Genomic DNA, 27769 nt, shown 5'->3' with positions numbered 1-27769 from the left:
TTTAAAAAATGAAAAAATACAAAGAATAGATTGTGATGATGTAAACTCTTGATGCCGACACTAATGGCTTTTCCTTGGATAACAATCTTCAGATTGTAGTGCACTTTTCTAAACAAGGGTGACGGCATAGCCTTTGTGTCTTTATTTTAACTTCTTGTACTGTTGTTCACAAACACACATGTGGTGGATGTGTGTGTGTATGTGTAATGTGTATATATATGTGTGTGTGTGTGTGTGTGTATGTGTGTGTATATATATATATATATATATATATATATATATATATACACACACACACGGAGCATAAGATATAAAGCATGTGACGGATCACATTGCTCCCGTACTTCTTGGCATTTTCACTATAGTCTGTTGCCAGTCAAAAAAAAAAAAAAAAACACGGTGCAGGGACTGTTGTTGCTTGTAAGCACTGTATGTAAGCACATTAAGACACATCAAGACACGTCATTTACACTGTCTGCCTCTCCACATGTGCACTGTCTCTGTACAACCTTTATATATACTGTTGGAGTATCTCCTGTCAGTGGAGTTAGCGTGTCTAGGTGCCTTCAGGCATTCGATGACCATCTATTTATCTGACAGTTCTCAGCTGGATAGGATGAGAATCTAATGTCTATGAAATTATGCTTCTCCTGAATAAATGTTCCTGAGAGCCAATGCATGATCACTGCATATGGTCCCTCTCTCCAATTCAACTTAAACCTAAATACTTATGCGGCTATGCTATAGCGCTCCTGTTTAGCACAGAAGTTACCCTTAAAGTGGTTCTAAAGCCAAGACGTGTTTACCTTCATGCATTTTATATCACCCCTCACCTCTCTTCACATTTACAGGAGTCCTATCTTGATCCAGCGTTGTGTCTGTCTGCAGTGGCTCTCTGCTCACAGAGGACATGGAGGCAGCAGTGGGATCCATTGGCTCCTGCTGCTGTCAATCTAATCCTGTGAGCTGGGGGTGGGGCTGAGCCATGTTGTGCGTCTATAGATGCACACAGCCTGGATTGGGAGCAAGCCTACATAAGTGCACCAATGGCAGGCAGCTCAGTATGGGGGCACACACACAAGAGGAGGAGCCAAAAGCGCCAGTGGCAGACCTCCGAAAGAGGAAATTCGGGGCCGCTCTGCACAATACTATGGGCAGAGAGCAGGTGAATTTAACCTTTTTATTATTTTAGAGAAATTTGAAGAGTTTTAAAGGCAGAAGTTTTTTTAACTTAATGCATTCTCTGCATTATGGTAAAAGATCTTCTGTGTTTTGCTTCCCTAACCCCCCTAAATATTTATCTGAGCCTGATCTCGATCCAGCACTGTGCCCAAGCAGTGGATCTCTCTCTTTCTCGCCTCACTGGACACGGTGGCAGCAGCAGAAGCCATTGGCTGCTCCTGCTGTTAATCACAGCTTGAGGAGAGAGCGAGGGGCACGGTCAATGGACACACAGAGCCCAGCTCAGGATCAAGCCTGCATGAGTGCCCCCATAACCTTGCTATGGGGGCACTCAGAAGGGAGAGGACCCAGGAGTGCCAGTGGGGGACCCCAGAAGAAGATTGGGGCTGCTCTGTGCAAAACCATTGCATAGAGCAGGTATGACATGTTTGTTATTTTAATAAAAATAAAAGTACCTTTACAATCACTTCAAGATGGTTGGGTTCTTGAGTTTATGTATTAAATTATATATTTTTTTTTTTTCTCAAAGTCCATAGAATATACCTGCTACTAACCAAGTAAAATGTGTATTGAGGCTAGCTGTAGACATTATATGGCTGCCAGACAGGCAACCGCCTTCCAACTGCCAAGCATTTGTTCTTGCATCAGGTAATTACGTAGAAATTCATGTTCACATACAGCAAATGTGCATGCCATATACTCAACAGACACCCATGATTTTAGTGTTCTCTGTGGACAAGAGTATTGGATGGAAGGAAAAAAATCCACCTCGGCAGATATTACCCCACCTCTAAATCTGTTGGCCAAGGGTATCTGCTGAGGAAACTGTAAACGTCTTTTCTTCGCCTGTCAGCAATGTCCTAGATCAGCCTTCCTCAACCTTTTTTAATATGGAGGAGCCCTTAAGATAACTTTCAGGGCTCAGGAAACCCCTTACTACTAATTCTCTCTCTTTAGGTCAGTGGCGAAATGTCACCTTACATGGGTGGGCAGTGGCGAAACGTCACCTTACATTGGTGGGCAGTGGCAAAACGTCACCTTACATTGGTGGGCAGTGGAGAAACGTCAACTTACATTGGTGGGCAGTGGAGAAGGGCGCTCTTAAATTAGTGGTCAGTATGAGAAAGGCCCCTTTAAACTGCTGATTACAAGGAAGATGTTCCTTAAAACAATAAAGGGTAAGAAATGTGTTTTTTTTTTTTTATATATCTAAGACCAAGGGCTGCCCTGAACCATCAAAATAATTTTCAGCAATAAGAAATCAACTAAACAAATTATAACTATGGCCAGAAAGGAATGTAGACAGCGAAAGTTCCTTTTATTGGTGACCAGTGGAGAAATGTCACCTTACATTGGTGGTCAGTGGAGAAGGGTCCCCTATACATTAATGATCAGTGTAAGAAAGGCCCTTTAAATTAATAGTTACAAAGAAGATGATCCTTACATTAGAAGTCAGTGGAAAAAAATGTCCCTCATACAAATGGCTGAAAAGGTGATTTATAGTCATTACTTATCTGAAAAGCAGAATGAATTGCTCAAGGATTCCCTAGCAACTTCTGGAGGGTTTCTCTGAACCCTGGTTGAGAAAGGCTGTTCTAGCCAGTAACTATAAAACACAAGAAAGACAGTGCACCAGACTAGTGCATTCTCCCATGTAACATTTATTATTAATTCACATTAAAATATACTCACAAGCAATGTAAATAAAACAGCATAGCAAGCTACACATCTGTAGCACAGTTGTACATAAGGCACATCATACTCCTTCGCTCAGAATAACTTCACCAGGATCTTAGCTGGCTTATACTGTATGTTTCAAGGGCTATAGTCCAGTAATGGCAAACCTTGGCACCCCAAATGTTGTGGAACTACATTTCCCATGATGCTTGTGCACTCTGCGGTATAGTTGAGCATCATGTGAAATGTCGTTTCAAAACATCTAGGGTGCCAAGGATTGCAATCATTGGGTTATACCCTCTTCTTCAGAGCCAAGCTTTGGCTCTGAAGAGGGCATTGCCCTCGAAACATATAAGCCAGCTATGATCTAGGTGAAATTCTCCTGAGCGTTGGAGTACGCTGAGCCTAATGTACAACTGTGCTACAGATGTGTAGCTTGCTATGCTGTTTTATTCACATGGCTTGTGAGTATATTTTAATGTGAAATCATAATAAATGTTACATGGGTTAATGCAGTAGGCAGGTGTGCCCTCTTTTGCTTGTGTTTTATAGTTGGTTTCAGGACTTACCCTGTCCTCAGAGGGCAGCAACGCTTGAATAAGTTGTCCTGTGTTGAGAAGCAGTTACTGTTGAAGAACCGTTACTAGACTATCACACTCATGTGCTGTTTTGAGGATACAACAAAATTCCTGGTGACCAGTTAAGTTTGTTTTGGAATTCTTGTTGACGGCCAGTCTGTGCTGATATCAATTGGTCATAAATCCTGCGCTGTTACTAGGAAGCAAAGCATGTTACCACCACTATGGGTAATGATCCGCTCTGTAAACTGCAGTGTTTGGAATTTTGCAGCTATGCATTATTTAGGGTTAGTAATCCTTGTGACAACTCAAATCCTTGGGTGTTTTAGGAGGTACTTACCTGCTATCCATGCACCATGGATATAGTGCTAATGAATCATCCCTCTGAAACCCATAAGATATCCGTGGAGATATTTTAAAATTTGCAAATCAGGAGAGGGTGTCCCAAAAGTCACCAGTGTGGAAGACTTTGTTTCGTTCACACCTTTCTGCACTATACTTTTATTTGTAGTCCTGTTTTTTTTTTCTTTTGTCTAAATTGATGTATATTTTTTTTAAATATGTCAGAGTTTTTGCACATAAATGCCATCTTAGATTTGTTCATGGGTTATCTATTTTTTTTTTTTTTTTTTAACGAGTTAAGAGATGGAACTACAGACCAGCCTAGACTGTATAACAATATGCACTGATGATCTGTGGTTACATTGATTGGCTGCCTGGACTCGAGCAGTACTTCACACACAAAAGCATGATTGGAAAAAGGGCAGTGGTATCTGTGGAAAAATCATATCTGGAAATTAAAAACAAAAAAAAAGTTTTGTATAGTGAAACCTAATTTAGGTAAATGTGTGTCCTTGTTTATTCCTCTTAATGCTTTTTTTTGGGGGTTTTTTTTTTTCTTTTTGGCGAGTCCACAACAATACTGCAATACATTTTTTTTTTAAGCTATTGAATTGTATGTATATTTCATTTTGTATTTATTTAACTGTGCCAAGTATTATTTTACTACTGTCTGTCTTGATGTACTACATTGTGAGCAACAGAAATTGTACATTTCATAATTTAGCTCTCCTTCCATAAGTTAATTTCATCATTTTTGTAAGTTATTAATCAAATAAATATTGACAATTCTGTTTAGTGTTTGTTATTTATAGGGATTGACAAATTTTCTACACATAGGGGTTAGTTTATATAAATAGCTAATTGTGACAGGCGTGGGTATCAGATCCCTGTCCTTCTCACTAACTTGTGACAAAGGACCAGCCAATCTCACACCATGCTGTCACTTACGTAACAATGCCACTCTCAGCTGCACCCAGCACAAATATTTTCCAGCTCCCGGGACCACAATCTAGGTGCCAGCAGCCTGGGAGCGATTTGTCACTAATTTCTAATCTTAGAAATACTAATTATGATTTTAAAATAATCGTCTGTAACACACACTGTCACCACAGACAGGTATGTTCATAGAATTTATCCTATACAGTAACACTAACACTCTACAAGAGACAGGTTCTTTGTTAGCTTGAATTAAGAGATTAGGGACAAAATTAACACTTTTCAAAATAAGGTTTAAATAATGAAAAGGTCAAAGTTGGTGCAAATAAAATATTTACAGAAAAAGGGGTTTCAAAGAAATGAGAGACATAATTTAGCAATAGCAAAATCAGGTAGAATTGTAGCAGAAGAATACTTTCTGTCAATGTCCTGGGTTCAGTTGATGAGCCAGGTGTGATCGGTTCTCAAACTTGATAGATGTTCTTGCTCTCCACTCGTTGGGGATCTCTCTTTGTCTCTGCGATCAAAGGGGTGTTGACAGATGCCCCTGACCAATAAAACGGAGTGGCCATGGGCTGTCCTGAGTTTATGACAATATCATGTCTCTCCTCTATAGACCGTTTTATAGCGCTATTCATATCTTGCACTATGTACCGGTTACATTCTTGAAATTGATAGAATATGGTTCAGCATTGAATCTCGCATCCAGAGATACTAAACATAGGATAGCTCAGATAAACCTGCAGGGGAAATCTGATAGCTAGTTTTCCCTTCTATATGTGCTAGTGTGGTCATGTATGACCTTAATTTGTTCAGTATGACATTTCTCATCTAAATATATACTGATTGTTAATGTGTCATGTTCCTGTCTGAGTTTATGAATTGTGTGTGTATTTGTTATGTTTTGATTTGGGCAGAGCTCTATGATTGGGGTAATGGGCCCCTTTTGATGGAGATGTCAGATCAGGAGAGGGAGCAGCAAGGAGTTACGTGAGTGCTGCTATGAAATAAGATGGTAATGGGCATATTTTTTTTTTACAAAGCAGACACTGGGGTAATGGGCATATTTTTTACAAAGCACAGACACTGGGGCAATGGGCATATTTCTCTTACGTCCTCTGACAGTCGCCGCCCACTCACCCAGTCTGCACTTCTGGGTATTGGTCTTATCCACAGGAGTAAGCTAGGCATAAGATTTTGTTAGAAAACATTCACAAAACCTTTGTATAGACACACCTACAGGGGGCTGTCCCTCTGGTCCAATACCCCCAGCTAGCAGCATTCACAAATCAGTTTGTCTTTGCCTAGCATAGGAGTAGGCTGGCTTTTCCCTGGCTGGGGCTGTAGTCTCAGCCTTTTTACTTCTTGTAATTTTTTCTCTCTGAGAAAGTGATTTTTCTTTACAATAATAGCTTTTTATTTGTTCCTGCGCTTAGGTAGTCGGACTTCGGAAGACTACAACGTTTGCGGGCTTGGAATCGCACTGGTTATCCTAGGGCCTTATGGAATCCCAGCCTGCCATGGAGCGTTAGCAGGCTATGCGTACGCCCAGGCCTCGCAAACGACCATGTCCCTGTCCTCAGGGACGAGCCTGCGAAGTGGCTACTTTGCTGGGATGTCTCAACTGCGGTACGCCGCGTATTGCTAGCGTCCTTTTCGGCTGACGGAACCACCCAGAGTGGGAGGCTTCCTGTACCCACGTTTCGCTGGACCGGTGAGTACCATGCTACCCCTCTGTCTATGGCATTGTCTGTCGGGGTGTGTATATGGGCCCTCTGTTTATGGGGATGGCAGTGCACATGGATCTGTAATATCCCACTCATGTCTGTCAGTGCGGTCCCTGTGTGTCCCTTCCCGGGGCCGCCATTTTATGTGTGGGCAGGCTGTTTGGCCTCATTGTGAGGGCAGCAGCCATTTTATGCAATTCTGTGGGCGCCCTTCGGGCACCATCTTTAGTGTGGGCACTATGTTCTTTATGTGAACAGGGGCCATTTTCACAGAGTCTTCTCCATAGACTTGTATTGGCCACCATTTTCTTGTGGCTCAGAGCTGTGTTCTGCCTCTAGTGGCGTGAGGTCACTTCCTTCTTCTCACATGCAGATCGAGCTGGCAGTATGGCAAGTATAGGCACACTTTTAGGGGATTTTATGGTGTTTCCTGGGCTGCATTCCTGCTGGCATTCATTCTTTTGCAGTTTTTAGTAGCACAGGCTTAGTTCCTCATTGCGGTGCATTTGCGGTGGGAACCGCGGTAATCGCCGATTTAAAGGACCAGCGCCATTTAAATTCTGATGTGCCATGATGGAGTCCCAGGATAGCAAATCCCCCCCTGCTCTGGTGGAGGGTTCAGGTACCCCTGAATCCTCTGCTATAGTATCTCTTACTGCTGGGCTTGCAACTTTAGCGTCAAAAGTGGGTTTGTTAATGTCTGACCGGGCTTCTACGAAAAGGCCCAGGCTTTCTCAGTCTTCTGATTCAGAGCCAGATATGGTTGCCACGGACAGTGTACCCCCTGAGGGGTCTCAGTCCTCTCGGTCGGATGTGGAGGAGGAGGAGGATTCCACCTCCGATTCAGCAAGAGAACGCGCTGCAATGTCTGCGCTTATTGGCTCTGTAAAAGACACGCTAAATTTAGATGATGAGCCCCACCTGTCGGGTAAGCGGTCTTCCTTTGGGACCCGCAAAGCCCAGAAGTCCGGTCAGGTTTTTCCCTGCCCCGCTGAGTTTCACAAGACCGTGAATGACCAATGGCGCAATTGAAAGCGCAATTTTGTGGTGCCCAAGTGATTTCAGTACCGTTATCCCTTTGCGGCTCCGGTGGATTCGCGCTGGACTGTGGCTCCTAAGGTGGACCACACTGTTTCCAGATTAAATAAAGCCACTTTAATGCCCGTCGAGGATTCTCCAGTGTTTAAAGACCCGGCGGATAGGCGGGTGGAAACTCTTACCCACCACATCTACATGGTAGCGGGTTCCTTAATGAAACCCATGTTCGCTTCCGTAATGGTCTCTCAGGCTGTTGTGGAGTGGGCCAAGGTGCTTGAATGCACCCTTATTGCTGACTCCGCCCCTCCTGCTACTCTGGAGATGGTGGATCAAATTATTAAGGCTGTTTTTATACCTGTGTGACGTGGCTTTGGATGAGGCCCCTTTTGTCTCACGCCTGTCTGCAGTTGCAGTGACGATTTGTTGCATTGTTTGGTTGAAAAGCTGGTCGGCCGACCAGTCTTCCAAGAAGACGGTGTCTGATATCGCTTATGCAGGGAGTCGTCTTTTTGGGGACTCTCTGGATGAACTGGTGAAGGGGGTTACTGAGGGTAAGAGCACGCTGCTGCCCCGGGTGTCCAGGGGAAGATCCTTCCACGGTAAGCGGGGCCTCTCATTTAAACCTAACCAGGGGTCCTTTCGTGCCTTCAAGGGTAAGTCCTACAAGGCCTCTGGTGTCCAGAAGAAGCCTTGGGCGGGCAAGCCTAAAGCCACCCACACGGGCACGGCGGCCCAGTCCGCCTCGACCTGAACGGGTGCCCTCACCCATTTCAGGGGTGGGGGGACGTCTGCGCTGTTTTCCCGAACCTTGGCTGGCCAAGATTCAGGACAGGTGGGTTCAAGAACTCATTCGGTCAGGGTACAAGATCGAGTTTCGATCACGCCCAAGAGGCAGATTCTTTCCCTCAAATCTTCATTTGACTCCAGATAGTTTCCGAGATCTCCATCGGGCGCTTTGTGCGGGTCCAGAAATTCCGGATGGAGTCCCTCTGGTCGGTGGGGACATCCCTGAGTCTAGGGGATTTCCTGGCTTCCGTATCTACACATCCTTATATACGAGGGTCATCAGAGGTACCTCCGATTCGCAATTGCGGAGGAGCACTATCAGTTCGTGGCGTTGCCTTTCTGCTCCAAGGGTTTTTACCAAAGTATTGGCTCCTGTTCTTGCCTTGTTGCGGGTACAGGGGATTGCCATCCTGGGGTACCTGGACGATCTCCTTTTTAGGTCGAGTTCCAGTGCCACTCTGTTGCGCGATCTGTCAACCATGGTTCAGACGCTCCAGGAATTCGGGTGGACCATCAATTTTCAGAAGTCGTCATTGTCCCCTTCTGTTCGTCTCCCTTACCTGGGGATGATTCTGGTCTCTGCCCAGGCGAAGGTCTTTCTTCCGGAGGACAAACTCCGGACTCTGCAGGACGAGGTCAAGTCCCTCAGGGACAACGAGTTCTCTTTGCTCCGGACCTGCATGCGGTCCCTGGGCTTGATGGTGTCTGCTTTCGAGGCGGTACCATTTGCACAGTTCCACACACGATCTCTGCAAGCGGAGATTCTGACCAGGTGGGACAGGCATCCTCACTCCTTGGAAAGGAGGATCTCTTTGAGCCCCCAAGTCAGATCGGATCTTCTGTGGTGGCTCCAGTCTCCCACTCTGAAGGAAGGAAAATCCTTTCGACCATTGCTATGGACTGTGGTAACCACGGATGCCAGCCTGTCGGGCTGGGGTGGCGTTCTGGGCAATCTGTCTGCCCAGGGCACTTGGTCGGAGGGGGGAGTCCTTCCTTCCGATAAATGTCTTGGAACTGCGAGCAATCAGGCTCTGTTTGCTCCTTTGGTCGGATCGTCTTCAGGGCCGCCCTGTGCGTGTGCAGATGCAAAACGCAACTGCGGTGGATTACATCAATCACCAAGGGGGCACCAGGAGTGCCCGGGCGGCCAAGGAAGTGGCCGAGATTCTGTCTTGGGCCGAGACGCAGGTCCCGGCGATTTCGGCAGTTCACATTCCAGGTGTGGAGAACTGGCAGGTGGACTATCTGAGTCGCCAGACTCTGTACAAGGGGGAATGGTCCCTACACCCGGAGGTGTTTCAGATGCTGTGTGCGGATCCCCGGATGTGGATCTGTTCGCATCTCAGCTAAACAACAAGGTGGGAAGGTTCGTGGCAAGAACACGCGACCCTCTGGCGGACGCCTCAGACGCGTTGGTAGTGCCTTGGAGTCGGTATCGCCTGATTTATGCCTTTCCCCCGATTCAGTTGTTGTCCAGGTTCCTTCGCAGGTTGGTCTCGGAACCAAGGTTGGTGATTCTAGTGGCCCCAGACTGGCCGCGCCAGTCTTGGTACATGGACATCATGCAACTGGCCGTCGAGCCTCCCTGGCGGCTCCCACTACGAGACAATCTTCTGTCTCAGGGGCCGATCTTCAATCCTGCTTTACAGTCGCTGGCTTTGACGGCGTGGCTGTTGAAAGCCAGGTCTGAGAGACAGGGGTCTCTCGTTGGCGGTCATTCCTACCTTACTCAAGGCTAGGAAGGCCTCGCCCGATAAGATTTATTATCGTACCTGGAAGGCTTATTTCGCCTGGTGTGAATCCCAGGGGTTCCATCCCCGCTCCTTTTCGGTGGCAAGGGTGTTGGCTTTCCTGGTGTGGAGCAGCGTCTGGCGCTGACCACTGTTAAGGGCCAGTTATCTGCGCTGGCCATTTTTTTTCAACGCCCTCTGGCGTAGAATTCCTTGATCCGCACTTTCATTCAAGGGGTGCGTCCATCTGGCTCCCCCTAGGAGGGCACCCTTGCCTCCTTGGGACCTGAATTTGGTTTTGTCCGTTTTGCAACGTCCTCCCTTTGAGAACATCCGGGAGATTCCTCTGCCGGTGCTGTCACGGAAAGTTGCCTTTCTGGTGGCGATCACATCTGCTCGCAGAGTGTCAGAGTTGGCGGCTCGGTCGTGCCGCACTCCCTATCTGGTTGTTCATAGGGACAAAGTGGTCTTGCGACCTCATCAGTCCTTTCTTCTTGAAAGTGGTTTCGGATTCCATCTCAACAAGGACATTGTCTTGCCTTCGCTGTGTGCGAAGCCTAAGCATCCTAAGGAGTTTGCCTTGCATTCCTTGGATGTGGTGAGGGCAATCAGGGTTTACCTGTCGTCTACTGAATCCTTCAGAAAGTCGGATTCTCTTTTTGTTCTTCCTGAGGGACCTCGGAAGTGTACGGCTGCGTCTGAGGCAACCATTTCCAAATGGATCAGACAGACGATTGTACAGGCCTATTCAATTAGGGATCAGGTTCCACCTTTCCCTGTCACGGCGCACTCTACCAGAGCGGTTAGTGCGTCTTGGGCCTTCCGCCATTAGGCATTGGTGTCCCAGGTGTGCAAAGCGGCGACCTGGTCGTCCGTGCATACCTTTACTAAATTTTACAAACTTGATGTCTTGGCATCAGCGGATGCCTCTTTTCGCCGCAAAGTTCTGAGTGCGGCAGTGCCTTAGGGGAGACATGGCGGTTTTTTTTTAGCCTGTCTCCTCCTGTTGGGGTTTTTCCCCCTTGGTTATTTTGCTTTCCTGGGTTTGTTCGCTCCTGTTGAGCTTTCCTGATACCCAGTGTTTACCTTTCTGGTTCAGAAAGGGTTCTTTTCTCTGACCCGGGTGCTGCGTTGCCTTTTTGGCGGTTACGTTTCCCACCCCTCACATCTACACTGCTTTGGGACGTCCCAGAAGTGCAGACTATGAGTGGACGACGACTGTCAGAGGACGTAAGAGAAAATATAATTTTTTGTAAGAACTTACCGTAAAATTATTTTCTCTGAGTCCTCTGACAGTCGCCGCCCCCCACCCCTCTTTTGGGGTTCATGGATCTCTATACTGCTTGCTACCAAACTGATTTGGGAATGCTGCTAGCTGGGGGTATTGGACCAGAGGGACAGCCTCCTGTACGTGTGTCTATAAAAAGGTTTTGTGAATGTTTTCTAACAAAATCTTATGCCTAGCTTACTCCTGTGGATAAGACCAATACCCAGAAGTGCAGACTGTATGAGTGGGCGGCGACTGTCAGAGGACTAAGAGAAAAGAATTTTACGGTAAGTTCTTACAAAAAATTAGATTTTTTTACAAAGCACAGACACTGGGGCATAGGATGTTTTCTAAAAGAGGGGATTGTGTACTTTTACACAGTGGCTTAACAATCACTTTAGTTAATAATTACAGTTAGCCATGACCCCCCTCTCTAAAGAAACATCCAAAAGGTAAGATATATATTTATTATATATTGTATTTTTTGTATGCTGTGTGAATAGGAACACAAACAAACATATGGTATAGTGAGGATTTCTCAAGCTTGACGGCAAAAGTGGAAGTATACTTTAAAAAAACACAAAAGGTAACTATTCGGCAACAATTACTTCTCAGCACTATTTTTACTGTATAATCCCCTTTCCCATATTAAAAACATAACATTACCAAAGTCTGCATATTTCCCACTCAAATGTAAGTTTGTCACTTACAGAGCGAAACCACAGTCATGGGCTGTTACAAAAGCACAGAAGTTCACACGCAATGTGCATAAAAAAACTTATAGTAGAAATTTAGGCGAAAGTTGATTACCTATGTACTTCCTACTCTGTTAAGCGCCAAACTTTAAAATGTAAGCTGAAAACTGCAGTTGTAGCCTACAGAGCCACTCCACATTCAGTCTTTCAGTTAATGTTTTATAGGTCTCTGAGGACAGAGAAGGACCTCACATCCAGTGAGTGACAGTGCAGACTCGAGTTTCTATAGTGCATAGAGCAATAAAGTACGTGACAGTACCTGTTCGTAGCGTATACCACTTCCTCCTATATAGTTTATTCATTCCTTCCTCCTTCAGGAGGAAGTTTTGGGATCTAGAAAGCAGTAGAGTGTATGCAGTATGTGATATTTTGCCTATATTTCTATTATACTTGTATGTACATTGCAGATAAAACACTCCAATAGCACATAAGTTCACTTGTAGACCTAGGTAATGTTGCATTGTCTTTTTAGAGGAAAGAAAATGGTACTGTGAAAAATAGTGCTGAGAAATAAATAGGGGGTGGGGGAAGGAATGGTAGACCTCAGCAATGAGGATAGCTTAGTTATTCACTCTAGAGAAGAGGCACCTAAGAGGGGATATTATTACAATGTTCATTGGTGATTTCAGTAGCTATTAAACAGTTTACCATAAGGTCCCTAATAAGCATAAATGGCCATGTTTTAAAAATACAAGAGAAGAGGTTTAATATTAGATTGTGGAAAGGGTTCTTTACTGTTAGAGCAATTAAATAGTGGAATTCCCTCCCTGGGGAAGTGGAACTAGCTGAGAGTGTTTTTACAACTAGATTTCAAAGAAGGGCAACAAAACTGATAAGGGGGCTGGAAGATCTTCCGCTATGAGCAGGTACAGACTGGGATAAGAAAAAAAATAGGCCTAGGCATTTTAGACTGAGCACCCTATTTTTTATTTATTTTTTTCCATTATCAAATTCGAATTAATTTGCTGGCCATTAAATTATAACCCTCTCCTAAATGTTGATTTTAAAAATGCTATTGGTGTAACTGAGTTACAGTGATATAAAAATGGATAGATGATCGAAATGAAGAATCGAAGAGGATCTTCCAAAGCCAATGGTTCAATAGGCAACTCTTGGTAGATTAAATGGTGCCAAATGCACAAAGCTAAAGGCTGCTCCTCATTTCCTGCTATGTCATCTAGAGTTACTTTGGACAGGTTAAGGGGACCCTAAATATTACAGAAAACACAATACTGGAATAACAGACACATAAGTACCGCTATACCCTTCTGGAAGATCAGACACAGAAGTACCCCCTCCTCCCACCTGGAAAATCAGACACATCAGTACTCCTGCTTTCTCCTGTAAGATCAGACACCTTAGTACCCCTATACCAACCTGGAATATCAGACACAAGTGTTCCTCTGCCCCATTCCTGGAAGATTAGTACCCCTCTTCCCCCCCTGGAATGTCAGACAAGTCAATACCCTTCTTTCCCCCTGGAACATAGACACATAAGTACTCCTCTACCCCCTGGAAGATTAGACACATAATTAAACCATTCCCCAGTACCCATCTTGAATGCCATCAGCAGGGTCCCGTTGCAGAAGGGAAACACTGAACAGAGGAAGTTCAGGCTGTCTGTCCTGTCCAGCTTGGTCGAGTGATGGGGGAAGATCTCCACCATTGTCCAGTTGTGGTTTGCCTGGGCACGGGCAGAGCTGCTGCTGCGGGCCGTGCACCAGGTAGACATCCCTCATCTTACCAGGCTGCTTCAGGATGAAACATAGCAACAGTATTGGCGCAAACATAGGCAATGTGTTAAATTCTAGAGATCTTGACACAAGGTCACAGTTCATAAAACAAATCAAAGGAAAAAGTCCATAAAGTCTCTTGTGCTCACTGTGGTGGCGGATCGTGTGAGAGTAAGAAGCAACTCTAAAGAACAAAACAGGTGAAAACACAAGCCCCTCATAAGTGTAGCATTAAGAAAATATATTGGGGTTGAAAGCAAATGTTACTCACAAGGGCATGTGTAATAGGCATTTAGCATTGTGATGTCAGTCCTTGGCATCTGTGTCTTTGGGGGTACCCCAATGGTGTTAAGAGCGGTGGACTTAGCTACTTCCCGAGTCCGTGGGACGTACTGTCGGGCAGCCGTGACATCACTTCCAGGATATGATGCATAGGTAATGGCGACACATTTGCGGAGCATGCACTCCATTTTCAGGCCATATCAGCGACATTTTGAAAAGGGGCTTATATGGGCACAGACGGCAGCTGCGGTCTAAGGCTGCTGTAAGATACAGCAGCCTGCAGGATAAAGTCGATATGACGAAGCGTGTTGGGATGTGGCTGTACGGCAGCCGGAAGTGGCATAATACACAATACCGAAAGTGACGATCCGGGGACATCGAGTGTGGTTGGGTGAGACATGGCTTTACAGGCGTTCAGTCCACCGCGACCAGGATATGTCAGTATTTCTGCTGTCATTTTTAATGTGATACCCTACTATACATTTTGTGAGTGCATTGTATGTGGATTAGTTTGGTTTTAAATAAATTGTGTTAAACGTTATTGCATCGGATATGGATTAACACTGAGGAGTGGACACCAGTTGTGGATTATCATCAACCCTAGAGGGGGTGATTGCCTATTTTGCCAATATGAGAATATTTGGCAATTTATTTTGGTGAGTGGACATCTGAAGAAGAGCGATGTCACCTGTGCATGTGGTGTGGTGGACAGTTGCTGAAGGAAATTAAATCACTATGGACACTCACGGTTTTTAATTTTTTTTTTGGATTTTTAACTGTTTGATTGAGGACTGTTTATTTTAACTTACACTGGACTTTATGCACTTGTCATTCATGGTGTTTTTTTTTTAGTTATGGCACCACTATCTACTATATCTGCACCCTGGTAGATACGTTGTAATTTATTTTATGTTAAAGTGACAGCTGCTCACAGAGACGTATTTATTGCATGGCGCAGTGGTAGGATCTTTTTATAGGCACGCTTTGATCACGGATCCTATGGCCAGCCCTCAAATTTTCTGCTCGCATTTTGCGTGTGGAAAATTATTTAGGGCGAGTGTGGGGCTGCTCCAGGAGCCGCTCAGGGGAAGAGAGGAGAAGAAGAGGAAAGCCGGCCAGCCGACGGACTGGATAATCACAGAGCGCAGATCATCCCGCTGGAACAGGTTTAATTTTAATTGCCGGGCGCTCACCGACACACACAGTCCCCCCTCCTAGCCCGGCTTCTTTGATAGACAGGACACCTGGCCAACCAGGATGTGTGACGTCTATCAAATGAGCCGGGCCAGAAGGCAGACTGTGTGTGTCAGCGAGCGCCCGGCAATTAAAATTAAAGCTGTTACAGCGGGATGATCCGCGCTCTGTCATTATCCAGCCAGCTTTCCTCTTCCTCTCTCTCTCCTTCCCTGCACTGGTCAGTGCATTGACAGGCACAGGTAAAGCTGCATTGATGGGCACAGGTGAAGCTGCGTTAACAGGCTCAGGTAAATCTGCATTGTCAGGGACAGGTGAAGCTGCATTGACGGGCTCAGTTGAAGCTGCATTGACGGGCATGGGTGAAACTGCACTGCAACTACGCATGAGGTTGCATTGATGCGCATGGATGAGACTGCATTGATGGGCACTGGGGAGGCAGCATTAATGGGCACTGGTGATGCTGCATTGATGGGCACATGGGAGGCTGCATTGATGGGCACTGATCAGGCTGCAATGATGGGCACTGTTGAGCCCGCACTGATAAGCTTTATTGATGATGCTGCACTGATGGTCACTAATAGGCTGCATTGATAGGCACTGATGAGGCTGCACTGATGGGCACTGAAAACATTGTTATTCATATTTATTTTTGTAGCTTCCGCATTAATGCAAAAACACTTAACTGTCATTTTATGAGATAATTTATGAGAGCGTGTTTAGGGGCGGGGCAGGGTAGGAGTTGGATGGGGAAACTGATGGCGAGTAACCCTTAAGGCCTGGCTAGTAGCTCAGGACTTGAAATTGTGAGCCCTGCTGTGGCTGTTTACGTAATAATAGTAACTCACAGCACCCTAAATCTGGTACATGTATTATGGCAATATGGTTGTAATATTATGGTACTTGTAATGCATCCAGCTGGACCTTAAGCAGTGGCGGCCGGTCTATTTAGGGCGCAGGGGTGCCGCCCCCCCATCCATGCGTCCGGCCCCCTAATCTGCATGCAGGGGCGCCGGATGCATGGAGTTCAATGGGAATTTTTTTTTTATTTGCATCACCTGATTAGAGCCAGAGGCTCTAATAGGGCGATGCAAAGGGTGGACCCGGGGCGCAGAGCAGTGCGTCCCGAGCCCACCCATTGTGTGACAATAGGGAATGAAAATTCGCTATTGTCACACCGATCCTCCTCCTGGCCAATCGGGAAGCACGTCCGATGCTTCCTGATTGGCCTCAAGGCAAACTTCATGCTATTGGCCGAGGAGGAGGCGGGAGCGGAAGACTGGAGGAGACGCGCCGCCGGGACCGAGGAGAGAGAGAGACTGATCAGAAGCCACCCGCCGCCGCCGCTGCTGCTCCAGGTAAGTAAGGGGGCACGCACGCTGATCTCTGCATTGGGGGCATGTATGCTGGTCAGTACATTGGGGGCACGCGCGCTGATCTCTGCATTGGGGGCACGCATGCTGATCTCTGCATTGGGGGCACGCACGCTGATCTCTGCATTGGGGGCATGTATGCTGGTCACCACATTGGGGGCACGCATGCTGATCTCTGCATTGGGGGCATGTATGCTGGTCGCTACATTGGGGGCATGCACGCTGATCTCTGCATTGGGGACATGTATTCTGGTCAGTACATTGGGGGCACGCACACTTATCTCTGCATTGGGGGCACGCACACTGATCTCTGCATTGGGGGCACGCACGCTGGTCACTACATTGGGGGCACGCACGCTGATCTCTGCATTGGGGGCATGTTTGCTGGTCACTACATTGGGGGCACGCACGCTGATCTCTGCATTGGGGGCATGTATGCTGGTCACCACATTGGGGGCACGCACGCTGATCTCTGCATTGGGGGCATGTATGCTGGTCAGTACATTGGGGGCAGGCACGCTGATCTCTGCATTGGGGGCACGAACGCTGATCTCTGCATTGGGGGCATGTATGCTGGTCACTACATTGGGGGCACGCACGCTGATCTCTGCATTGGGGGCACGCACGCTGATCTCTGCATTGGGGGCATGTATGCTGGTCACTACATTGGGGGCACGCACACTGATCTCTGCATTGGGGGCACGCACGCTGGTCAGTACATTGGGGGCACGCACGCTGATCTCTGCATTGGGGGCATGTATGCTGGTCACCACATTGGGGGCACGCACGCTGATCTCTGCATTGGGGGCATGTATGCTGGTCACTACATTGAGGGCACGCACGCTGATCTCTGCATTGGGGACATGTATGCTGGTCAGTACATTGGGGGCACGCACGCTGATCTCTGCATTGGGGCACGTACGCTGGTCACTACATTGGGGGCACGCACGCTGAGCTCTGCATTGGGGGAATGGTATGCTGGTCACTGCATTGGGTGCACGCACGCTGATCTCTGCATTGAAGGGGGCATGAACGCTGGTCACTACATTGGGGGCATGTATGCTGGTCACTACATTGGGGGCATGTATGCTGGTCACCACATTGGGGGCACGCACGCTGATCTCTTCATTGGGGGCACGCACGCTGATCTCTGCATTGGGGGCATGTATGCTGGTCACTACATTGGGGGCACGCACGCTGATCTCTGCATTGGGAGAATGGTATGCTGGTCACTGCATTGGGGGCACGCACGCTGATCTCTGCATTGGGGGCACGCACGCTGGTCACTGCATTGGGGGCACGCACGCTGATCTCTGCATTGGGGGCACGCACGCTGGTCACTGCATTGGGGGCACGTACGCTGGTCACTGCATTGAAGGGGGCATGTACACTGGTCACTGTGCATTGAAAGGGGGCACCCTGGTCACTGTGCATTGAAAGGGGGCACGCTGGTCTCTCTGCATTGAAAGGGGGCACGCTGGTCACTGTGCATTGAAAGGGGGCACGCTGGTCTCTCTGCATTGAAAGGGGGGCACGGTGGTCACTGTGCATATATGTTATGTGTCTGCCCACTATAGAGCTTAGCCATTATTTAGAAACCAAGCTATAGGGAAGAAGCATGGAAAATAAAAAATATGAGGTGAAAAAGGGGACCAGAGGAAAAGGGGTACATGAGATTGCTGTCAGTAACCACAGGGGTGGTGTTGTTCTAAAGCAAGGTGTTTACTTCTATTTCCTCATTAAGGCTCCCGGGCATAAGGGTGTTGAGGGTATGAATCCAAAATGTTTCCCTACGGCAGTCATTTAAACCATAAGGGTGTCGACGGTATTAATCCAAAATGTTTCCCTACGGCAGTCATTTAAACCACTTTGGGTCCCTTGGAGGATTTGTCATGTTGTTCCAAGAAGTGTAGAGGAACATTAAGTTTGTCATCGCCCCCTTCGACAAGGCAGTGATGCTCTCCGAATCTTTTTCTAAGTGTTCTAATGGTCCTCCCTACACAAAACAAACCACAAGGGCAGGTCAAACAATAGATGACAAATTCTGTAGAACAGTTGAAAAATTGTTTGATGAGTGATGTTTTATCCTTACCAGTGAAATTTTTCTGACCATGATTGATGTGTTTGCAGGTCAGACATAAAGCCTTCCAGCATTGGCACATACCTATTAAGGGGATAAGACACAATGTGTGTGTTGGATGTGGGTTTGGAGTTACTCAGGGCCACCAGGTTTTTCACATTTCTAGCTTTTCTATATGAGACTTTTGGCCTAAGAGGAAGAGATGTTTTAAGATTTTTTTTAATTGAGCATGAAATTGGGTTGTGAAGCGGATTAGTTGTGTGCTGTGGCCCTGTTGTTCTCTTGAGGCTGAGCAATAGTCTTGACAGATAGTAAATGTAACCTTTTTCCTCAAATTTTTTTGTGAGCAATGTACTTTGTTCTGTATAGTTCTTTTCTCTGGTACAATTCCTCCATAGGTGGCAAAACTGGCTATTTGGGATGTTCGATATCCACCTAGGATGGTGGCAACTCTGGTTATGTAGGAAGGAATTGTCTGCTGTGGGTTAGGTTTAGTTTTTGGCCAGATTTTGTCCTTCTTGATGGTAGAGAAAAAGGTCCAAAAAAGCCAACTGAGCAGAATTACAAACAGAAGTGAATTATAAGTACAATTTACCAAGTTCAAAGCAAAAATCAGTATTTAACCCAGTTCATGCTAAGGGGCCATATTTGCAGACATTTTATCAGGTGGTATTTTCTGAAATCTTACAAATGTGCCACCACAAAAATAACGTCCATTCCAAATGTTCCAATCTGACACCAGGTCCTTCAGGATTTAACTAAACAGCATGACGTTATTATTAAGACAGCTGAAAAGGGTGGCGGGATAGTAATGAAGGATAGGGAAGATTACCTCACTGAACCATACTGGCTCTTAGAATCTGACATTACTACATACCAGAAACTCCACACAGATTCACTGCAAAGGCTCTTGTTAGTAACATTTGCAATACATTTTTTTAATCCTACACTTAGGAGGCTCTTGTGTTTTCTCCTGTTTTGTGCTTCAGGGCGGACTGAACCTCTGGCTGGTGCTGGGATCTAGAAGAATATTAATCACAACAGCCACCGGTTATTGGCAGGGCTTAGACGGTGAAAGAACAGTAGAAGGTACATGGCTCACATTACCCAGCTCTTCGGACATGCGGCCAGGAGTGCCCTATGGGCCTTGTTATGAGGAACGGCTGCACATTAAACATATTCTCCCTGGGGAAGGGACACTTAAGAAGAGATATGATTGCAATATACAAATATCTAAATGGTGATTCTAGCACAGGGTGAAAACTATTCAGTATCAGGTCAATCGAGAAGACGTGCACCCACTCAATGAAATTGGACGAGAAGTGGTTTAACCTTAAACTTCGATCTTGGGGATTCTTTACTGTTAAAGGGAGTGCCATATCCTTACCACTCTAACAATTGGTAGTGTCAGCATTGAGTCTCACTAATTTTAAAAACCTAAGATGGGCATCTTAGCAAACACAATATACAGGGATTTGGGAAATGGTAGAGACATTAATGCATACACTCACAATGTCAATATCCTGATGTCAATCAATGCCTGATGTCTTTTTTCAACCTTACCAACAATGTAACTTCAAAAAAACTTTCAGATGTCCTCCTCAGAACACAATATACAGGGGCTTTGGAAAATGTTAAAAACAAAAAAACAGGTTGAACTGGGCAGACGAGACCGGTGACTTTTTTTTTTCTAGCCCTTTATAAACTATGTAACTGCTGCTGAATAGTTTTTTTTGTGTAATTTAAACTGTTGCAACACTGTGATCATTAGTGGGGGTGTGCACTGTGAAATTTCTTGCTATTTATTTATATCTTCATAAAATAGCAGAATATTCAACCAGAAGAGAAAATTCCCTAAGAACATTTTTTTTTTTTCTGACAAGTTAAATTACACCATACTTGATGTTTGTGTAGATTTTGTGGCCTAAAAGCTCTGCATTTAAAAAAAAAAAAAAAAACTCTCTCTACTATCAGCAATTTTTTTTTTGTCATTGCATTGAGATTGCAAGTGTTCTTTAGAATTAACAAAGAAATCCAGGCAAAAATAACATGAAAACTAACAGGTCATTAAAAGATAAAATACCAGAACCAGCTTCTCCTGTACATGTTTAACTCAGATTTCCGCTTCAGTAATTCTTTTCCTTGCTGTCAGATGTCCTCAGTCTGATAGCCAGCAACATTTAACCTACTTGTTCTGAGCCCAGGTTGTCTTGTAGCTGCCCCAGTCTATTACTCGATAAGGAAAGGAGAAGCAGCATTTTTAATTTTAGATAGCTTAGGCAATTGTTATAAAGGTCGGCAAGTTTTTTTTTTTCTGTTTTGGTGATACCTCAATTTTGGATTTTGCTTTACTTTTAAATCTCCATTACAGAGGTCATCAGTACCAGGAGTACATGTTCCTGGCGGTGAGGTAGGCAGCAATAAAACCCCATGAATGCTAATCCCATCACTGCAGGTTAGTCCTTCAGATGCATGGTATGGCTTCATCAACAGTGATTTTTGGTTGAAAGTCAACGTCACTGCTATACAAAGATTACCTAGGAGTTAATGTTAAAATACCACTACCACATAGTGGTAATGGTTATTTTCAAGATCTAGTAGTCCATTTAAAATGTCTGAAATAGTGTTGCTGGGCGCCACTATCTTCTGTGTAATGTTAGTGGCACTCAACAGACTTTTTGCATTTATAGTACATCTCTTTTGATGTAGAGATGAGTGTGGCTCAGAAGTACGCTTTGCTTAAAAGGACTGTGGCAACATGCTTGAAATGGACAGTACGAGTTGCTGCCCGTGGAAGAGTGGCTGATTGCAAAGTTGAGGAGTATTTGTAAATTAAGGAGCTTGAATGTTCAGTTGTGGACGAGATGAGAGCCTTGAAAGGCTGTGTGGAGTCAACCTCACAACTACTGCAGGACTGTTTACATACAGGATGTGAAATTTGTTTTAATTCAACATTACCCAAGAATTAACACATCCAATAATGCTACTCACACAGCTGCACAAATCAGATTCTTGCTGATGGAGTGGAGCTACTCACACTGGCCAGACATTTATGGTGGTGGGGCAACCTCAAGACAACTTTTCTGGTATGAGGCTCATAGTATTCACTACTATCACATGACCGTGAATGATTTGGGATGGGACTTTCCTTGCATATGGACTATACTTACCCATTAAATAGTTGATGCATTACTAATATAATTTGCACATTTTTGAGAAGCTCACAATTTTTTATTTTATACTTTATTGATATCAATTGCACCTTATAAAGGGATTGTTAGGGATTTTTTTTTTGCTATTTTTGTTTGTTGATGTATAAATGCACCTTATGCTGCTGCTTTCTAGAGTTCTATTTGCACAAATTGGTATCACAGTTTTTAATGACTGCTTTACACTTGTAATTTATAACCTAGCACAGGTTTTTCAAATTTTTTACTACTGTTTGATTGGAAGCCCTTACTAGTGATGGACGAACATCGGCCGGGGCGGTTCGCGAACGTTAGCCGCAAACTTACTCAAATGTTCGCGAACCGCAAGTTTGCGGCGGGCCCCATTGACTTTAATGGGAAGTGAACTTTAAAAACCTTTAGGTCATATTTACAGCCACAAAATACTTACTAGCTGTGCACAAATAGTCCCACCACATGGACACTGTCGTAACAGTATTGCTATTGGAAAAGTTGCCCTAAAAATGTATTTTTATTTTTTTTCCTAAATCAGCCAGAACTGACAGCAGCCGGTAAATACATGTCAAACACATATAGGGTCCATTCACATGTCTGTAAAATGGGTCCACATCCATTCCACAATTTGGTGGAACCTTTACAGACCCATTGATTTTCAATTCCAGTCTGAAAAATTAGGCATTCACAGGATCAAGAAGTAAGTGTCGGCCAGTACAGGCCCCAAAAATTAGCCCACATGCATTTACCTGACAGCTAAAAACATTGTATTCTGTGGCTGAAGGTACATTAGGCATTCACAGGATACAGAAGTAAGTGTCAGCCAGTATAGGCCCCAAAAATTAGCCCACATGGGTTTACCTAAGCTAAGAACGTTGTATTCTGTGGCTGAAGGTTCATTAGGCATTTACAGATAGAATAATTGTCGGCCATGAAAGGCCCCAAAAATTAGGCATTCAATGGACATGAAATGCCTTTTATGCTGCTGCATTTCCCGAAGACAAGAATCATGAATTGTTGTGGGTGGATGGCGGTCTGGCGGATATTTGTGGCCTGTCATGAGGAATTGTAATCAAACATGGTCTACTGGTCACAAGTGTTGAATTCCTCAGAGATCCATGCCTCATTATTTTTTTTTTTTTATAAATGTGAGGTAGTCTGTCACTAGACAACACTGTCATGAGCTAGGCGAGTGTGCTTATCCGTCATAATCCCCCCTGCTGCGCTGAATGTCCTTTCGGACAGTACACTGGACAGGGGGCAAGCCAACAGTTCCATTGCAAATTGTGCAAGCTCTGGAAAGAGGTCAAGCCTGCCCACCCAGTAGTCCAGGGGTTCATCACTCCTTAGAGCTTCCACATCGGCCATTAACCCGATGTAGTCGGACACCTGTCAGTCTAGGGGTTCCCTGATGCTGGATCCGGAGTACAGCTGTTGATGGGTCGGCTGAAAGAAGGATCTCATATCTGAAGTGACCAACACATCTTCAAACTGCCCTCTTTTTGCAGGTGCTGTTGGATTGCTACCCTCAACTGTTTCTCTGTGAGTGGAAATTCCTCTGCCAGCGCATGCAGCATTTCTCACAGCAAGGCCTGGAAGTGCTGCATTCTGACCGTCCTCTGTGATGGTGGTAACATTTCCGCCATTTTTTGTTTGTACCAAGGGTCTAAGTACGTTGCCTCCCAGTACTGGTCCTTGCCCTTTTTGCTTTTTATATGGGGGGCCCCCGTAAAACACTGGAGCATGAAGGCCCCCATTTGCACTAAACTGGACGCGGTGTAGTGGCCTGGCTCCAGCTCATCATCCAGGATAATGTCGTCCTTGTTCTCCTCCCCCCATCCATGGACAACACCAGGGATTCCAGAAAGGTTTAAAGCATGCTCTTCTTGCTCCTCCTCATCCGCCTCGGCACCATCCTCCTCTTCAGTCTCCTGTTGTTGACTTGTCTCAGATGGAGTAGCACCCCCTGGGAATTCATCCAACATTGCGACTTCCTCATCTTCCTGCTCCTCGACGGCTTGATCAATGACACAACGCAATGCACACTCCAGAAAGAAGGCATAAGGTACGATGTCACTGATGGCGCCCTGGCCGTGACTGACCAGTTTGGTGATCTCATCAAATGGGCACACAAGTCTGCATGCGTCGCGCATGAGCAGCCACTGGTGAGGTGCAAAAAAACCCAAGATCCCGAGAACCGGTCCTGCCGCAGAGTTCGTACAGGTAGGCTCTAATAGGCTTTAGAAAAGGGTGGACCCGGGGCACAGAGCAGTGTGCCCCGGGCCCACCCATTGTGTGACAATAGCAAATGAAAATTCGCTATTGTCACACAGATCCTCCTCCTGGCCAATCAGGAAGCGGGTCAAAGACCCGCTTCCTGATTGGCCGAAAGGCAAAACCATGCTATTGGCCGAGGAGGAGGTGGGAGGACTCGAGGAGACGCTGGGGGACTGAGTAGAAGCTGCCGCTGCAGGTAAGTATACTGGTCTCGGGGGGGGGGGGGGGGGCACGGCACACTACGCTGGTCACTCTGCATTGAAAGGGGGCACGCTGATCTCTCTGCATTGAAAGGGGGCACACTATACCTTAATTAGTGAAGGCCCCTTTCACACTTTTGTGACCTCAAAGTCACGCAATTTTTTAAAGCGTTTTTTGCCGCAAAGCAATGCCTATTAAATTTTTCTGTTTGCGCCCCCCCCCCCAAAAAAAATGTTTGGAGCACCAGCCGCCACTGTTCACCACCACTAACATTTGAGATCTCGGAGTAGGCAGCAAAATCGGGGACCAACCTCCTTGGGCTGATCTGGGTACTTGCGTCAGACTGCTGAGTGGGGGCTGTTGCTACCTCCTCTTCCTGATCCGATGCCAAGAATGGCTGTGCATCGCAAATGTCTTGTGATGGATTGGAAAATAATTCCAGTGACTCAAGCGGAGGGTATATGGTGGTGGTGTCTTTGGGGGTGCACACAGCAGAGAGTGAAGAGGGTGCAGATCGAGAGGATGAGGAGGGTGCAGAAGAGGAAGGCTGAGTGAGCCACTCAACCAAGTCTGGTGCTTCCTTTGAGGTAATCAAACACACCTTCTGAAACTTCACACTTTGGCTCCAGCCTACTTCTCCTGCCCTACCACCCCTGCGTAAGGGTATGCCTCTTCCTCTGCCTGTCTTTTTTTTTTTTTTAAATTACCCGGTGACAAAAGTCACTAGAGAAGCGCAGTATATGTGGAACAATGCATAGAACACCCCGCTTCAATCTGTGGTATTGGGGGCCACTGGTCTATCACACCAGTTGTACAAAAAAATTGGCCAGTAAGTTTGGCACTGTGTGTAGCAGAGTTAACGCAGCAAAAGAGGCAATATTTTTGCAGGACACAAATACACTTATAAAAGTATACTCAGATAACACCCCACTTCAATCTGTGGTATTGGGGGGCCACTGGTCTATCCCACCAGTTATAATACTTTTTTAAAAGTGCTTTTGTCACTGTTTGTAGTATTGCTGCAGAAACGCTCACCACACCAGTCACAATGCTGCACAGTGCACAATGCAAATCTACTATAATATGCTTTCTATATTAGAAAGTATATTATAAAAGTGTATTACACCCCTATATAGTGCACTGCACACCAAAGAATAGTACACCTATACCAAATACCAGTCCTTGAAAGGACTTATGTGGATCTTAACAGAGCGATTTGTGTCACTGACAATCTGTCCCTGGTGCACACAGCCAACCTCTCCCTACACTGACAAAAAGCAGAATGTGAAATGGCCTCCAGGCCAGGTCTATTTAGAAGGTAGGGGGTATGTCCATGTGCTGAAATGTTTCAATTGGCTGTCCCGTTCCACCTGATGGCTGTGTCATGGGTCAAAGTTCTCCCCAATCTAAACTAATATGGCCGCCACGAACAACGCCATATGTTCACAAAATCGGCAGACTGTGAACTAGCAAAGTTTGCCACGAACCGACCGCCGGGCAAACCGCAAGGCCATCCCAAGCCCTTACATTAGTTTTCAAGTAAAATGTAATTGTTTAGTAATTCTTACATTTGATATATCATAGGGATCAAGTATAAATATATTTGGATTACTAAAACTGGCCATGCATGGATATTTTTTTTTTTTTTTTTTTTTTTGTTCAGCCTGTGTACTGAAAAAAAAAAAAAAAAAAAAACACATAACAAAAGTTAACATTAAAAAGGAGCTCCAGGCACCTTCCGAAAAAAATGCTAAAAAAAAAGTCAGCAGCTAAAATACTGTAGCTGCTGACTTAATATTAGGGTACTTAACTGTCCAGAGATCCAGCGACTTTGGCAACCGAGCTGATTTTTTAGTTGGCCATTGGCTGCTGCCACCACAATCTTCACTAAAGGAAACCAGCAGTGAAGCCTTGCAGCTGGTTCCCTATTGTCCATGTGCGAAGCATGCTGCATGAGAAGGAGGGGGCCAAACATCCGGCTCAGTTTTCTGCGGCAGACAAGCAGAGCTTCCCCTTTTGGGTAGAGCTCTGCTTTAACTCCTGCTGTGGTGCTAGGATTTTAAGAGCCAACTGTCACATACCCAATTAGCGGCTGCATCGGATTGGATACAGCAGTCTTTATGCTTACAATTTTTTCATATTTCCTCTGGTACATGTCACCTCATTCTTCTGTTTTTCAGGACCTTTAGGATCCATAGGTTAAAACAGTATTTCCCCTTGAGAAACTATTACCAAAAAAAAAAAAAAAAAAAATTTTTTCCTTCTTGTACATGAATAAAGGATATATATTTTGAACCCATGGATCCCTGAGGTGGAAAGTGACTGGGTAACCTGCTTAAAACGCTGTCTGCCAGATATATCTGTCAATGTCAGCCCCTGTAATTCTTTAGTATCGTAAGCATACTGTAGGTTTCCTTTCCTTCTCTATTATATGAGAATAAATGTTGTACTGACAAAAAAAAAAGCAATTTCCCACAAAGGTAATGTTTGGAAGCCTGGTGATGGAGAGAGTTGAGTCACTGTTCCATGTGTTATGAATAGTTTAGGATTTCTTTCAGCCAGCACAGCTGAAGAAATATATGGGCAACACAGGACTTTACAAAGAAGCAGCAGCGTGGAAGACTACCATGTTAATCATCAGACCACATGGCTTTAGACAGAAGCTTACAGATAGACCCAGTGGCCTCAAGAATGCAGTCTGTTGCAAACAACTGAAAAGATTATCAATCCAACTCCTGAGGCATAAAATGGAATTGTGCCACCAATGCCAAGAGCCCTTAAACGGATATGGTCCCAACAGAGCTATAGTTTCCCTATGGTCACAGCAAATCATTCATCCCTATAGAAAACATTCCTTCAATATACAGTCATATCTGAAAATTCAATTCAATATTTAACTTTCAACTATGTTTTATTGTGCTTAGACAATACCATAACATACAATCCAACCTCACTTTATTTTTAATATACAGTTATTTAATAGAAAACACATTCTCATTAAGCACAGATTTGTTCTACTAGAAAGAAAATACATGAACTATAAAAGTCAGATAATCCTCCATTTAGAAAATGTTACAGTAAAAGCATACAAAGCACAGTTATCTGACTCCATTTTATGGAGTAGACATCACATGGACTTCACAGTGATTAGTATTAGCTTAGACTATCACTCCGCTTAGTAACAAAAAGGTGTCACGGTCAAATGTTCTCAAATCATCCTCTGCTGTTTCTCCTCACTGTGCATGTACAAGGGCACCGGCTCCCTGGCCATAGCCAAACCCTTTAGGTCCAAAATTCTTCGCATAGCAAGCTAGCAGAAAAAAAATGGGAAGAAATAGAATATGAAAGAATTAATTTGGATAAACACCTCAAATAATTCACATATGTAGTCAGGAAGACGGTACCCATCACATTTTAACATCTGCCCCA

At 45.2% G+C, this 27769-nt stretch overlaps 1 protein-coding gene across 2 annotated transcripts in view; it reads right to left on the bottom strand.

Annotated features, from left to right (window-relative positions):
- Positions 1-27294: 27294 nt before the first annotated feature.
- Positions 27295-27769, bottom strand: part of CSRP2 (cysteine and glycine rich protein 2) — a 51193-nt gene continuing 50718 nt past the window's right edge. For both annotated transcript variants that reach the window (XM_082252756.1, XM_082252757.1), the window contains exon 6: positions 27295-27650. In XM_082252756.1, coding sequence (XP_082108882.1) covers positions 27574-27650 — 77 coding nt within the window. In that variant the 3' untranslated portion in view covers positions 27295-27573. The remainder of the gene's footprint in view (positions 27651-27769) is intronic.

This window comes from Pelophylax lessonae (genome assembly GCF_965119305.1).
Source record: "Pelophylax lessonae genome assembly, chromosome: 4".
In the NCBI taxonomy this organism is placed as follows: Eukaryota; Metazoa; Chordata; class Amphibia; order Anura; family Ranidae; genus Pelophylax; species Pelophylax lessonae.
This window is presented reverse-complemented; position numbering and strand designations above follow the sequence as displayed.